The 14,283-nt window shown below is 46.2% G+C and overlaps 1 protein-coding gene across 1 annotated transcript in view; it reads left to right on the forward strand.

Annotated features, from left to right (window-relative positions):
* Nucleotides 1-14,283, forward strand: part of LOC139382860 (protocadherin Fat 3-like) — a 264,053-nt gene that overhangs the window by 201,088 nt on the left and 48,682 nt on the right. Inside the window, exons 18-23 of the mRNA XM_071127101.1 lie at nucleotides 1,064-1,207; nucleotides 1,382-1,579; nucleotides 5,521-6,322; nucleotides 7,170-7,304; nucleotides 7,465-7,622; nucleotides 10,180-10,404. Coding sequence (XP_070983202.1) covers nucleotides 1,064-1,207; nucleotides 1,382-1,579; nucleotides 5,521-6,322; nucleotides 7,170-7,304; nucleotides 7,465-7,622; nucleotides 10,180-10,404 — 1,662 coding nt within the window. The remainder of the gene's footprint in view (nucleotides 1-1,063; nucleotides 1,208-1,381; nucleotides 1,580-5,520; nucleotides 6,323-7,169; nucleotides 7,305-7,464; nucleotides 7,623-10,179; nucleotides 10,405-14,283) is intronic.

The raw sequence follows: 14,283 nt of genomic DNA on the forward strand, positions 1-14,283 counted from the left end.
AGCACTGTGTTTATTGGAGTTTCTTTTTTAATTTCTCAGAGTGAGACGTTATTTTTTCATTTCTCAGCGTGAGACTTTATTTTTTCATTTCTCAGAGTGAGACGTTATTTTTTCATTTCTCAGAGTGAGACGTTATTTTTTCATTTCTCAGAGTGAGACGTTATTTTTTATTTTTCTCAGAGTGAGACATTGTTATTTTTGTTTTCAGTTATTGAATTTTTCTGCTGTGTTTAGTTAGGCTGTTATTACAGAGCAGAATGTGGAGTCACACAGAAACACCCTGCAGCTTACATGGTAGGGAATAAGATGTATGTGTGAGTGAGTGTGTGTGTGTGAGTGTGTGTGTGTGTGTGTGTGTGTGTGTGAGTGAGTGTGTGTGTGTCTGCGTGTATGTGTGTTTGTGTGTGTGTGTTCACTCCCTAAGCTAGTAAACATCCTGTCTACCTGAGATAGACTGTGTTCCCTCAGGTACACTCTTAGAAAAAAAGGTGCTATCTGGATACTAAAGGGGTTCTTCGGCTGTCCCCTAAAAATAACCCTTTAAAGAACCCTTTTTGGTTCCAGGTAGAACCTTTTTGGGTTTCATGTAAAACCCTTTCCACAGAGGGAAAGCCTGGAACCAAAAAGGTTGCTCATTTGGGGACAGCCGAAGAACCATTTTGAAATCATTTTTTCTTAGAGTGTAGAGTAAATCTGAGAGACAGAGACAGAAACCCAGGGTGCATGCTTGGTAGGACACGCCAGGAATGTGTCAGTCACAGTAGTGTGTTTCAGAGGATCAAAGGATGCGCCCACAACCAATCACAACACACTTAATCAGCGCCCTTAGGTCCTCGTTTAGTGTGCTGATATTCAAGGGAGTACCACATTATAAGGATGCGTATCCAGGAAGATATTTGATTAGGAACTTGTCATCATTGGTTAATGTGTGATGAATTTGATTTGCATGGAAATTGCTGCGTTTGATTTTCTCTATCCTATTATCATTATCAGGCATGAAATGATTAAAAAGTTTCTCGACGTGAAGTTTCAAGGGAAACTCGCATGTTTTTTTCTTCTGTAGGTGTCTGGTTACTCTCTGGCGGTCAGGGCTCTGGACAGTGGTGTTCCGCCCATGTCGTCAACGGTGATGGTCAACATCGACATCTCAGACATCAACGACAGCCCGCCTACTTTCACCCCAGCCAATCTCACCACTGTCATACAGGTACTGTTACTCACATGATTGACAGCTCTGATGACCAATGAACTCCATACACACATACATCCACATAGACATAGATATTCACACACATATCCTTTCTTACAGGAGAAGCACACACACACACACACTCCGTCTTGCATCTAATGTAATTTCCCTTCTCGTACTCTCTAATCACAGGAGAACAAGCCCATCGGCACCAGCATTCTGCAGCTGTCCGTCATAGACCAGGACTCCTCCCATAACGGCCCGCCCTTTGAGTTCCGCATCTTATCAGGGAATGAGGGTGGAGAGTTTACACTGGAGTGGGATGGAACTCTGCTAGCCAATCAGGTGTTTAGGAGGGACTTGGCCACAGAGTATGTCATCCAGGTCCAGGTAAGAAGACCATTTTACATCATCTCTACTGTTACTGTTAGCACCATGTCTTATAACCAGCGGGTCAACCCTGTTACTGTTAGCACCATGTCTTATAACCAGCGGGTCAACCCTGTTAGTGTTAACACCATGTCTTATAACCAGCGGGTCAACCATGTTACTGTTAGCACCATGTCTTATAACCAGCGGGTCAACCCTGTTACTGTTAGCACCATGTCTTATAACCAGCTGGTCAACCCTGTTAGTGTTAACACCATGTCTTATAACCAGCTGGTCAACCCTGTTACTGTTAGCACCATGTCTTATAACCAGCTGGTCAACCCTGTTACTGTTAACACCATGTCTTATAACCAGCTGGTCAACCCTGTTAGTGTTAACACCATGTCTTATAACCAGCTGGTCAACCCTGTTAGTGTTAACACCATGTCTTATAACCAGCTGGTCAATCCTGTTACTGTTAACACCATGTCTTATAACCAGCTGGTCAACCCTGTTAGTGTTAACACCATGTCTTATAACCAGCTGATCAACCCTGTTAGTGTTAACACCATGTCTTATAACCAGCTGGTCAATCCTGTTACTGTTAACACCATGTCTTATAACCAGCGGGTCAACCCTGTTACTGTTAGCACCATGTCTTATAACCAGCGGGTCAACCCTGTTACTGTTAGCACCATGTCTTATAACCAGCTGGTCAACCCTGTTAGTGTTAACACCATGTCTTATAACCAGCTGGTCAACCCTGTTACTGTTAGCACCATGTCTTATAACCAGCTGGTCAACCCTGTTAGTGTTAACACCATGTCTTATAACCAGCTGGTCAATCCTGTTACTGTTAACACCATGTCTTATAACCAGCTGGTCAACCCTGTTAGTGTTAACACCATGTCTTATAACCAGCTGGTCAACCCTGTTACTGTTAACACCATGTCTTATAACCAGCTGGTCAACCCTGTTAGTGTTAACACCATGTCTTATAACCAGCTGGTCAACCCTGTTAGTGTTAACACCATGTCTTATAACCAGCTGGTCAACCCTGTTAGTGTTAACACCATGTCTTATAACCAGCTGGTCAACCCTGTTACTGTTAACACCATGTCTTATAACCAGCTGGTCAACCCTGTTAGTGTTAACACCATGTCTTATAACCAGCGGGTCAACCATGTTAGTGTTAACACCATGTCTTATAACCAGCTGGTCAACCATGTTACTGTTAGCACCATGTCTTATAACCAGCGGGTCAACCCTGTTACTGTTAGCACCATGTCTTATAACCAGCGAGTCAACCCTGTTACTGTTAACACCATGTCTTATAACCAGCGGGTCAACCCTGTTACTGTTAACACCATGTCTTATAACCAGCGGGTCAATCCTGTTAGTGTTAACACCATGTCTTATAACCAGCGGGTCAACCATGTTAGTGTTAACACCATGTCTTATAACCAGCTGGTCAATCCTGTTACTGTTAACACCATGTCTTATAACCAGCTGGACAACCCTGTTAGTGTTAACACCATGTCTTATAACCAGCGGGTCAACCATGTTAGTGTTAACACCATGTCTTATAACCAGCTGGTCAATCCTGTTACTGTTAACACCATGTCTTATAACCAGCTGGACAACCCTGTTAGTGTTAACACCATGTCTTATAACCAGCGGGTCAACCATGTTACTGTTAGCACCATGTCTTATAACCAGCGGGTCAACCATGTTACTGTTAGCACCATGTCTTATAACCAGCTGGTCAACCCTGTTAGTGTTAACACCATGTCTTATAACCAGCTGGTCAACCCTGTTAGTGTTAACACCATGTCTTATAACCAGCGGGTCAACCATGTTACTGTTAGCACCATGTCTTATAACCAGCTGGTCAACCCTGTTAGTGTTAACACCATGTCTTATAACCAGCTGGTCAATCCTGATACTGTTAACACCATGTCTTATAACCAGCTGGTCAACCATGTTAGTGTTAACACCATGTCTTATAACCAGCTGGTCAACCCTGTTAGTGTTAACACCATGTCTTATAACCAGCTGGTCAACCCTGTTAGTGTTAACACCATGTCTTATAACCAGCTGGTCAACCCTGTTAGTGTTAACACCATGTCTTATAACCAGCTGGACAACCCTGTTAGTTTTAGCGGCAGGTCTTACAACCAGCTGGACAACCCTGTTAGTGTTAGCGGCAGGTCTTACAACCAGCTGGACAACCCTGTTAGTGTTAGCGGCAGGTCTTACAACCAGCTGGACAACCCTGTTAGTGTTAACACCAGGTCTTATAACCAGCTGGTCAACCCTGTTAGTGTTAACACCAGGTCTTATACCAGCTGGTCAACCCTGTTAGTGTTAACACCAGGTCTTATAACCAGCTGGACAACCCTGTTAGTGTTAACACCATGTCTTATAACCAGCTGGTCAACCCTGTTAGTGTTAACACCATGTCTTATAACCAGCTGGTCAACCCTGTTAGTGTTAACACCATGTCTTATAACCAGCTGGTCAACCCTGTTAGTGTTAACACCATGTCTTATAACCAGCTGGTCAACCCTGTTAGTGTTAACACCATGTCTTATAACCAGCTGGTCAACCCTGTTAGTGTTAACACCATGTCTTATAACCAGCTGGTCAACCCTGTTAGTGTTAACACCATGTCTTATAACCAGCTGGACAACCCTGTTAGTGTTAACACCATGTCTTATAACCAGCTGGTCAACCCTGTTAGTGTTAACACCATGTCTTATAACCAGCTGGTCAACCCTGTTAGTGTTAACACCATGTCTTATAACCAGCTGGTCAACCCTGTTAGTGTTAGCGGCAGGTCTTATAACCAGCTGGTCAACCCTGTTAGTGTTAGCGGCAGGTCTTATAACCATCTGGTTAACCCTGTTAGTGTTAACACCATGTCTTATAACCAGCTGGTCAACCATGTTAGTGTTAGCGGCAGGTCTTATAACGAGCTGGTCAACCCTGTTAGTGTTAACACCATGTCTTATAACCAGCTGGTCAACCCTGTTAGTGTTAGCGGCAGGTCTTATAACCATCTGGTCAACCCTGTTAGTGTTAACACCATGTCTTATAACCAGCTGGTCAACCATGTTAGTGTTAGCGACAGGTCTTATAACCAGCTGGTCAACCCTGTTAGTGTTAACACCATGTCTTATAACCAGCTGGTCAACCCTGTTAGTGTTAGCGGCAGGTCTTATAACCAGCTGGTCAACCCTGTTAGTGTTAACACCATGTCTTATAACCAGCTGGTCAACCCTGTTAGTGTTAGCAGCAGGTCTTATAACCATCTGGTCAACCCTGTTAGTGTTAACACCATGTCTTATAACCAGCTGGACAACCCTGTTAGTGTTAACACCATGTCTTATAACCAGCTGGTCAACCCTGTTAGTGTTAGCGGCAGGTCTTATAACCAGCTGGTCAACCCTGTTAGTGTTAGCGGCAGGTCTTATAACCATCTGGTCAACCCTGTTAGTGTTAACACCATGTCTTATAACCAGCTGGTCAACCATGTTAGTGTTAGCGGCAGGTCTTATAACCAGCTGGTCAACCCTGTTAGTGTTAACACCATGTCTTATAACCAGCTGGTCAACCCTGTTAGTGTTAGCGGCAGGTCTTATAACCATCTGGTCAACCCTGTTAGTGTTAACACCATGTCTTATAACCAGCTGGACAACCCTGTTAGTGTTAACACCATGTCTTATAACCAGCTGGACAACCCTGTTAGTGTTAACACCATGTCTTATAACCAGCTGGTCAACCCTGTTACTGTTAACACCATGTCTTATAACCAGCTGGTCAACCATGTTAGTGTTAACACCATGTCTTATAACCAGCTAGCTTGTGGAAGGTCTGTGTTACTAAATCACACATGGGATTACATTTTGATTGATGTTTTTTGTCTTTGTGTTAAGCCTTTGCTTCTCCCCTATCTCCAGGTAAGGGACTCAGGTAAGCCCCGTCTGTCCTCCTCTTCTACCCTGACGGTGCGTGTGATTGAGGAGAGCCTTCACCGGCCCGTAGCGCTACCCCTGGAGGTCCACATCATCACCATGGAGGACGAGTTTCCTGGAGGAGTCATCGGCCAGCTGCACGCCACTGACGCAGACCCCTATGATGTCCTGACCTTCGGCCACGCACCTCCGTCTCAACGCTCCCTCTTCAAGATCAGTCCGAGAGACGGTAAGATCATAGCCCTGGGCGGCCTGGATGCCGGTCGCTACTCCCTCAACGCCAGCGTGAGTGACGGACGCTTCGCCGTGCCCGTGGCTGTGAGCGTGCACGTGGAACAGGCATCACCAGAGATGCTGCGCGAGGCGGTGACAGTGCGTTTCGAGAGTGTGCAACCACACGACTTTGTGGCCACACATCTGAAAAACGTGGTGAAAGTTCTGAAGGTTGCCGCGGCGACGCAGAAGCAGGACGCGCTGCACGTGCTGAGTTTGCAGCCCGTGGGCGGGACCAGCCAGCTGGATCTGCTGGTTGCCGTGGAGACGGCTGGGGGAGGTTTCTACAAGGCAGCGTACCTGACTCAGAAGCTGAGCGCCTCCCGGAGGCAGCTGGAGGAAGTGCTGAGGGTGTCGGCCATCTTGGATAAGAACTGTTCTGGGCTAGAGTGTCGCGGGGCCCAATGTGAGCAGAGCATTGTGTTGGACTCTCACGCTCTCATCACCTACAGCACACCCAGGGTTAGCTTTGTGTCACCACGCTTCCACAGGACCACCCGCTGCACCTGCACTGGTGAGGACACTCACACACACACACACACACACACACACACACACACACGCACACGCACACACACACACACACACAGATATACAGTCATGTATCGTATCAATGTATTTGCATGATGATGCACTCTAGCACAAAAATATACACACAAACAAAAGTGTCGCTAAGTGTCCTTCAGAGAGCTGTACAGTAGACATGGTTGACATCTGCATGATCTGCACTGTAGCAACCGCTCTGTCTGATTGTATAAATACTATAATGATAACAAGTTGATGGTCATAATCCACCTGGGACATTTTCAGTGTGTATCTGACCCCTGGGATTAGACAGACCCCACAGTAGATTTAATTAGCATGTTGTGGCTAATGTAATTAGCAGGTCTCATGGGGACACTTGGCAGAGGATTTGGCAGAGGATTTGTCTGCCTCTACTCTGAATGACCCTAAATTAACTTGTCCTCTCTCACTCTCTTCATTCAACCTTTCTTTTCTCCCATTCTCTCGGTTCACGCTTCTCGTTTCCTTTCCTGTCTTCTCCTTCCCTCCTGTCTCTCTCTCTACCTCCCCATTCCCCCCACTCTTCCTTTCTCTCATTTGTTTCACCCCTCACATCTCTCTCTTCCCATCCTCTCTCTCTCTCTTTCTTTCTTTCTTTCTCTCTCTCTCTCTCTCTCTCTCTCTCTCTCTCTCTCTCTCTCTCCCTCCCTCTCTCTCTCTCTCTCTCTCTCTCTCTCTCTCTCTCTCTCTCTCTCTCTCTCTCTCTCTCTCTCTCTCTCTCTCTCTCTCTCTCTCTCTCTCTCTCTCTCTCTCTCTCTCTCTCTCTCTCTCTCTCTCTCTCTCTCTCTCTCTATCAGATGGCAGCTGTCCCCCAGCCTCAGAGTTGTGTGATGAGCAGCCCTGTCCAGGAGACATGCAGTGTGTGGGCACAGAGGGCACTAGAGGGCCGTATGCCTGCCAGTGTCCACCAGGGAAACTTGGAGAGTGTGCAGGTGTGTTGATGTGGGTTTATGTGTCCAGGTGTCTTTTGAATGTGTGGGTCCGTTGTAAATGTGATGCCATTTATGGATGCAAATAGAACATTCAAAAAGTATTAAATTGTGTGTGTGTGTGTGTGTGTGTGTGTGTGTGTGTGTGTGTGTGTGTGTACAGGTCACACATCTCTGAGTTTCTCAGGGAACAGCTATATCAAGTATAAAGTGTCTGATGGAGGGAGAACAGGAGAGATGAAGCTGGGACTGAGGATCAGAACTCTACAGAGCAGAGGAATCATCATGTACACACACTCTGACCCCTGCACTATACTGAAGGTACCCACACACACACCGACCCCTGCACTATACTGAAGGTACCCACACACACACTCTGACCCCTGCACTATACTGAAGGTACCCACACACACACTCTGACCCCTGCACTATACTGAAGGTACCCACACACACTCTGACCCCTGCACTTTACTGAAGGTACCCACACACACACTGACCCCTGCACTATACTGAAGGTACCCACACACACACTCTGACCCCTGCACTATACTGGAGGTACCCACACACACACTCTGACCCCTGCACTTTACTGAAGGTACCCACACACACACACACTGACCCCTGCACTATACTGAAGGTACCCACACACACACACTGACCCCTGCACTTTACTGAAGGTACCCACACACACACACACTGACCCCTGCACTATACTGAAGGTACCCACACACACTCTGACCCCTGCACTTTACTGAAGGTACCCACACACACACACACTGACCCCTGCACTATACTGAAGGTAACCACACACACTCTGACCCCTGCACTTTACTGAAGGTACCCACACACACACTTTGACCCCTGCACTATACTGAAGGTACCCACACACATACACTGACCCCTGCACTATACTGAAGGTACCCACACACACTCTGACCCCTGCACTATACTGAAGGTACACACACACACACACACACACTGACCCCTGCACTATACTGAAGGTACACACACTCACACACTGACCCCTGCACTATACTGAAGGTACCCACACACACACACTGACCCCTGCACTTTACTGAAGGTACCCACACACACACACACTGACCCCTGCACTATACTGAAGGTACCCACACACACTCTGACCCCTGCACTTTACTGAAGGTACCCACACACACACACACTGACCCCTGCACTATACTGAAGGTAACCACACACACTCTGACCCCTGCACTTTACTGAAGGTACCCACACACACACTTTGACCCCTGCACTATACTGAAGGTACCCACACACATACACTGACCCCTGCACTATACTGAAGGTACCCACACACACTCTGACCCCTGCACTATACTGAAGGTACACACACACACACACACACACTGACCCCTGCACTATACTGAAGGTACACACACTCACACACTGACCCCTGCACTATACTGAAGGTACACACACACACACACTGACCCCTGCACTATACTGAAGGTACACACACACACACACACACACACACACTGACCCCTGCACTATACTGAAGGTACCCACACACACACTCTGACCCCTCCACTATACTGAAGGTACCCACACACACACACTGACCCCTGCACTTTACTGAAGGTACCCACACACACACACACTGACCCCTGCACTATACTGAAGGTACCCACACACACTCTGACCCCTGCACTTTACTGAAGGTACCCACACACACACACACTGACCCCTGCACTATACTGAAGGTAACCACACACACTCTGACCCCTGCACTTTACTGAAGGTACCCACACACACACTTTGACCCCTGCACTATACTGAAGGTACCCACACACATACACTGACCCCTGCACTATACTGAAGGTACCCACACACACTCTGACCCCTGCACTATACTGAAGGTACACACACACACACACACACACTGACCCCTGCACTATACTGAAGGTACACACACTCACACACTGACCCCTGCACTATACTGAAGGTACACACACACACACACTGACCCCTGCACTATACTGAAGGTACACACACACACACACACACACACACTGACCCCTGCACTATACTGAAGGTACCCACACACACACTCTGACCCCTCCACTATACTGAAGGTACCCACACACACTCTGACCCCTGCACTTTACTGAAGGTACCCACACACACACTGACCCCTGCACTATACTGAAGGTACCCACACACACTCTGACCCCTGCACTTTACTGAAGGTACCCACACACACACACACTGACCCCTGCACTATACTGAAGATACCCACACACACTCTGACCCCTGCACTATACTGAAGGTACCCACACACACACACTGACCCCTGCACTATACTGAAGGTACCCACACACACATTCTGACCCCTGCACTATACTGAAGGTACCCACACACACACTTTGACCCCTGCACTATACTGAAGGTACCCACACACACACACTGACCCCTGCACTATACTGAAGGTACCCACACACACACACACACACACACACACTTAACTCTGCACTATACTGAAGGTACACACACACTGACCCCTGCACTATACTGAAGGTACCCCCCCACACACACACACACACACACACAATGACCCCTGCACTATACTGAAGGTACACACAGACACACTGACCCTTGCACTGTACTGAAGGTACCCACACACACATGTACCCTTGCTGACCCCTGTTTAAGGTACACACATGCTAATCGCTGTACTAACATAACAGACAGACATGTGCTCAGAATACTGTGTTATACTGTAAAGAAGCATGGATAGTCTGGTTACCCACAGCATGATCCACCCATGTTATTTCCTGAGGCTAAACCCCTTCATCCCCTCTCATCTGTGTCTAAACCCTGCCTTTCTTGTTGTGATTGACAGCTGGAAGAGGGTAAGCTCTGGTTCCAGCTGGACTGTGGGAACAGCCCTGGTGTGCTGGGTATTTCTGGGAGGCCCATCAACGATGGGAACTGGCACACGGTGACTCTGGAGCTCAACCGTAACTTCACCAGTCTGTCTCTGGACGACAGCTATGTGGAGAGGAGGAGAGGACCGCCAAGCTTCCAACCACTAGGGGCAGATGGGTCTATCTACTTTGGAGCACAGGTGGGCGTTCTGTGGAGGGGAAGGGGTGTGTGTGTGCATGTGTGTGTGTGTGTGTGTGTGCGTGCGTGCGTGCGTGTGCGTGTGTGTGTTTTTAGGGACCAGAAGGCCTTACAAGGTTAATAAAACAAGGAAAATTGGGGCCATTTTGCTGGTCCTCAAAAGGAAAAAGGCTATTTTAGGGTTACAATTAGGGTTATGGTTAGGAGTTAGGTTTGGGTTATGGTTAGGAGTTAAGTTCGGGTTATGGTTAGAAGTAGGGTTAGGAGTTAGGTTCGGGTTATGGTTAGAAGTAGGGTTAGGAGTTAGGTTCGGGTTATGGTTAGAAGTAGGGTTAGGAGTTAGGTTCAGGTTATGGTTAGGAGTTAGATTAGGGTTATGGTTAGAAGTAGGGTTAGGAGTTAGGTTCGGGTTATGGTTAGAAGTAGGGTTAGGAGTTAGGTTTGGGTTATGGTTAGTAGTTAGGTTCGGGTTATGGTTAGGAGTTAGGTTCGGGTTATGGTTAGGAGTTAGGTTCGGGTTATGGTTAGAAGTAGAGTTAGGAGTTAGGTTCGGGTTATGGTTAGAAGTAGGGTTAGGAGTTAGGTTCGGGTTATGGTTAGAAGTAGGGTTAGGAGTTAGGTTCGGGTTATGGTTAGAAGTAGGGTTAGGAGTTAGGTTCGGGTTATGGTTAGGAGTTAAGTTCGGGTTATGGTTAGAAGTAGGGTTAGGAGTTAGGTTCGGGTTATGGTTAGAAGTAGGGTTAGGAGTTAGGTTCGGGTTATGGTTAGGAGTTAGGTTAGGAGTTAGGTTCGGGTTATGGTTAGGAGTTAGGTTCGGGTTATGGTTAGGAGTTAGGTTTGGGTTATGGTTAGGAGTTAGGTTCGGGTTATGGTTAGAAGTAGAGTTAGGAGTTAGGTTTGGGTTATGGTTAGAAGTAGGGTTAGGAGTTAGGTTCGGGTTATGGTTAGGAGTTAGGTTCGGGTAATGGTTAGAAGTAGGGTTAGGAGTTAGGTTCAGGTTATGGTTAGAAGTAGGGTTAGGAGTTAGGTTCGGGTTATGGTTAGGAGTAGGGTTAGGAGTTAGGTTCGGGTTATGGTTAGAAGTAGGGTTAGATGTTAGGTTCGGGTTATGGTTAGGAGTTAGGTTCGGGTTATGGTTAGGAGTTAGGTTTGGGTTATGGTTTAGGAGTTAGGTTTGGGTTATGGTAAGGAGTAGGGTTAGGAGTTAGGTTCAGGTTATGGTTAGAAGTAGGGTTAGGAGTTAGGTTTGGGTTATGGTTAGGAGTTAGGTTTGGGTTATGGTTAGGAGTTAGGTTTGGGTTATGGTTAGGAGTTAGGTTTGGGTTATGGTTAGGAGTTAAGTTCGGGTTATGGTTAGGAGTTAGGTTCGGGTTATGGTTAGAAGTAGGGTTAGGAGTTAGGTTCAGGTTATGGTTAGAAGTAGGGTTAGGAGTTAGGTTTGGGTTATGGTTAGAAGTAGGGTTAGGAGTTAGGTTCAGGTTATGGTTAGAAGTAGGGTTAGGAGTTAGGTTTGGGTTATGGTTAGAAGTAGGGTTAGGAGTTAGGTTCAGGTTATGGTTAGAAGTAGGGTTAGGAGTTAGGTTTGGGTTATGGTTAGGAGTTAGGTTCGGGTTATGGTTAGGAGTTAGTTTCGGGTTATGGTTAGGAGTTAGGTTTGGGTTATGGTTAGGAGTTAGGTTTGGGTTATGGTTAGGAGTTAGGTTAGGGTTATGGTTAAAAGTAGGGTTAGGAGTTAGGTTCGGGTTATGGCTAGAAGTAGGGTTAGGAGTTAGGTTTGGGTTATGGTTAGGAGTTAGGTTTAGGTTATGGTTAGGAGGTAGGTTTGGGTTATGGTTAGGAGTTAGGTTCGGGTTATGGTTAGGAGTAGGGTTAGGAGTTAGGTTCAGGTTATGGTTAGAAGTAGGGTTAGGAGTTAGGTTTGGGTTATGGTTAGGAGTTAGGTTTGGGTTATGGTTAGGAGTTAGGTTTGGGTTATGGTTAGGAGTTAGGTTTGGGTTATGGTTAGGAGTTAGGTTCGGGTTATGGTTAGAAGTAGGGTTAGGAGTTAGGTTCAGGTTATGGTTAGAAGTAGGGTTAGGAGTTAGGTTCAGGTTATGGTTAGGAGTTAGGTTTGGGTTATGGTTAGAAGTAGGGTTAGGAGTTAGGTTCAGGTTATGGTTAGAAGTAGGGTTAGGAGTTAGGTTTGGGTTATGGTTAGGAGTTAGGTTCGGGTTATGGTTAGGAGTTAGGTTCGGGTTATGGTTAGGAGTTAGGTTTGGGTTATGGTTAGGAGTTAGGTTTGGGTTATTGTTAGGAGTAGGGTTAGGAGTTAGGTTCAGGTTATGGTTAGAAGTAGGGTTAGGAGTTAGGTTCGGGTTATGGTTAGGAGTTAGGTTTGGGTTATGGTTAGAAGTAGAGTTAGGAGTTAGGTTCGGGTTATGGTTAGAAGTAGGGTTAGGAGTTAGGTTCGGGTTATGGTTAGAAGTAGGGTTAGGAGTTAGGTTCGGGTTATGGTTAGAAGTAGGGTTAGGAGTTAGGTTCAGGTTATGGTTAGGAGTTAGGTTTGGGTTATGGTTAGAAGTAGGGTTAGGAGTTAGGTTCAGGTTATGGTTAGAAGTAGGGTTAGGAGTTAGGTTTGGGTTATGGTTAGGAGTTAGGTTCGGGTTATGGTTAGGAGTTAGTTTCGGGTTATGGTTAGGAGTTAGGTTTGGGTTATGGTTAGGAGTTAGGTTTGGGTTATGGTTAGGAGTAGGGTTAGGAGTTAGGTTCGGGTTATGGTTAGAAGTAGGGTTAGGAGTTAGGTTTGGGTTATGGTTAGGAGTTAGGTTTAGGTTATGGTTAGGAGGTAGGTTTGGGTTATGGTTAGGAGTTAGGTTCGGGTTATGGTTAGGAGTAGGGTTAGGAGTTAGGTTCAGGTTATGGTTAGAAGTAGGGTTAGGAGTTAGGTTTGGGTTATGGTTAGGAGTTAGGTTTGGGTTATGGTTAGGAGTTAGGTTTGGGTTATGTTTAGGAGTTAGGTTTGGGTTATGGTTAGGAGTTAGGTTCGGGTTATGGTTAGAAGTAGAGTTAGGTTCAGGTTATGGTTAGAAGTAGGGTTAGGAGTTAGGTTCAGGTTATCGTTACCAGTTAGGTTTGGGTTATGGTTAGAAGTAGGGTTAGGAGTTAGGTTCAGGTTATGGTTAGAAGTAGGGTTAGGAGTTAGGTTTGGGTTATGGTTAGGAGTTAGGTTCGGGTTATGGTTATGAGTTAGGTTCGGGTTATGGTTAGGAGTTAGGTTTGGGTTATGGTTAGGAGTTAGGTTTTGGTTATGGTTAGGAGTAGGGTTAGGAGTTAGGTTCAGGTTATGGTTAGAAGTAGGGTTAGGAGTTAGGTTCGGGTTATGGTTAGAAGTAGGGTTAGGAGTTAGGTTTGGGTTATGGTTAGGAGTTTGGTTTGGGTTATGGTTAGGAGTTAGGTTTGGGTTATGGTTAGGAGTTAGGTTTAGGTTATGGTTAGAAGTAGGGTTAGGAGTTAGGTCCGGGTTATGGTTAGGAGTTAGGTTTGGGTTATGGTTAGAAGTAGAGTTAGGAGTTAGGTTCGGGTTATGGTTAGAAGTAGGGTTAGGAGTTAGGTTCGGGTTATGGTTAGGAGTTAGGTTTGGGTTATGGTTAGAAGTAGGGTTAGGAGTTAGGTTCAGGTTATGGTTAGAAGTAGGGTTAGGAGTTAGGTTCGGGTTATGGTTAGGAGTTAGGTTCGGGTTATGGTTAGAAGTAGGGTTAGGAGTTAGGTTCAGGTTATGGTTAGAAGTAGGGTTAGGAGTTAGGTTCGGGTTATGTTTAGGAGTTAGGTTCAGGTTATGGTTAGATGTAGGGTTAGGAGTTAGGTTCAGGTTATGGTTAGGAGTTAGGTTTGGGTTATGGTT

The sequence above is a fragment of the Oncorhynchus clarkii genome, chromosome 24 (genome assembly GCF_045791955.1).
Source record: "Oncorhynchus clarkii lewisi isolate Uvic-CL-2024 chromosome 24, UVic_Ocla_1.0, whole genome shotgun sequence".
NCBI classification, from domain to species: Eukaryota; Metazoa; Chordata; class Actinopteri; order Salmoniformes; family Salmonidae; genus Oncorhynchus; species Oncorhynchus clarkii.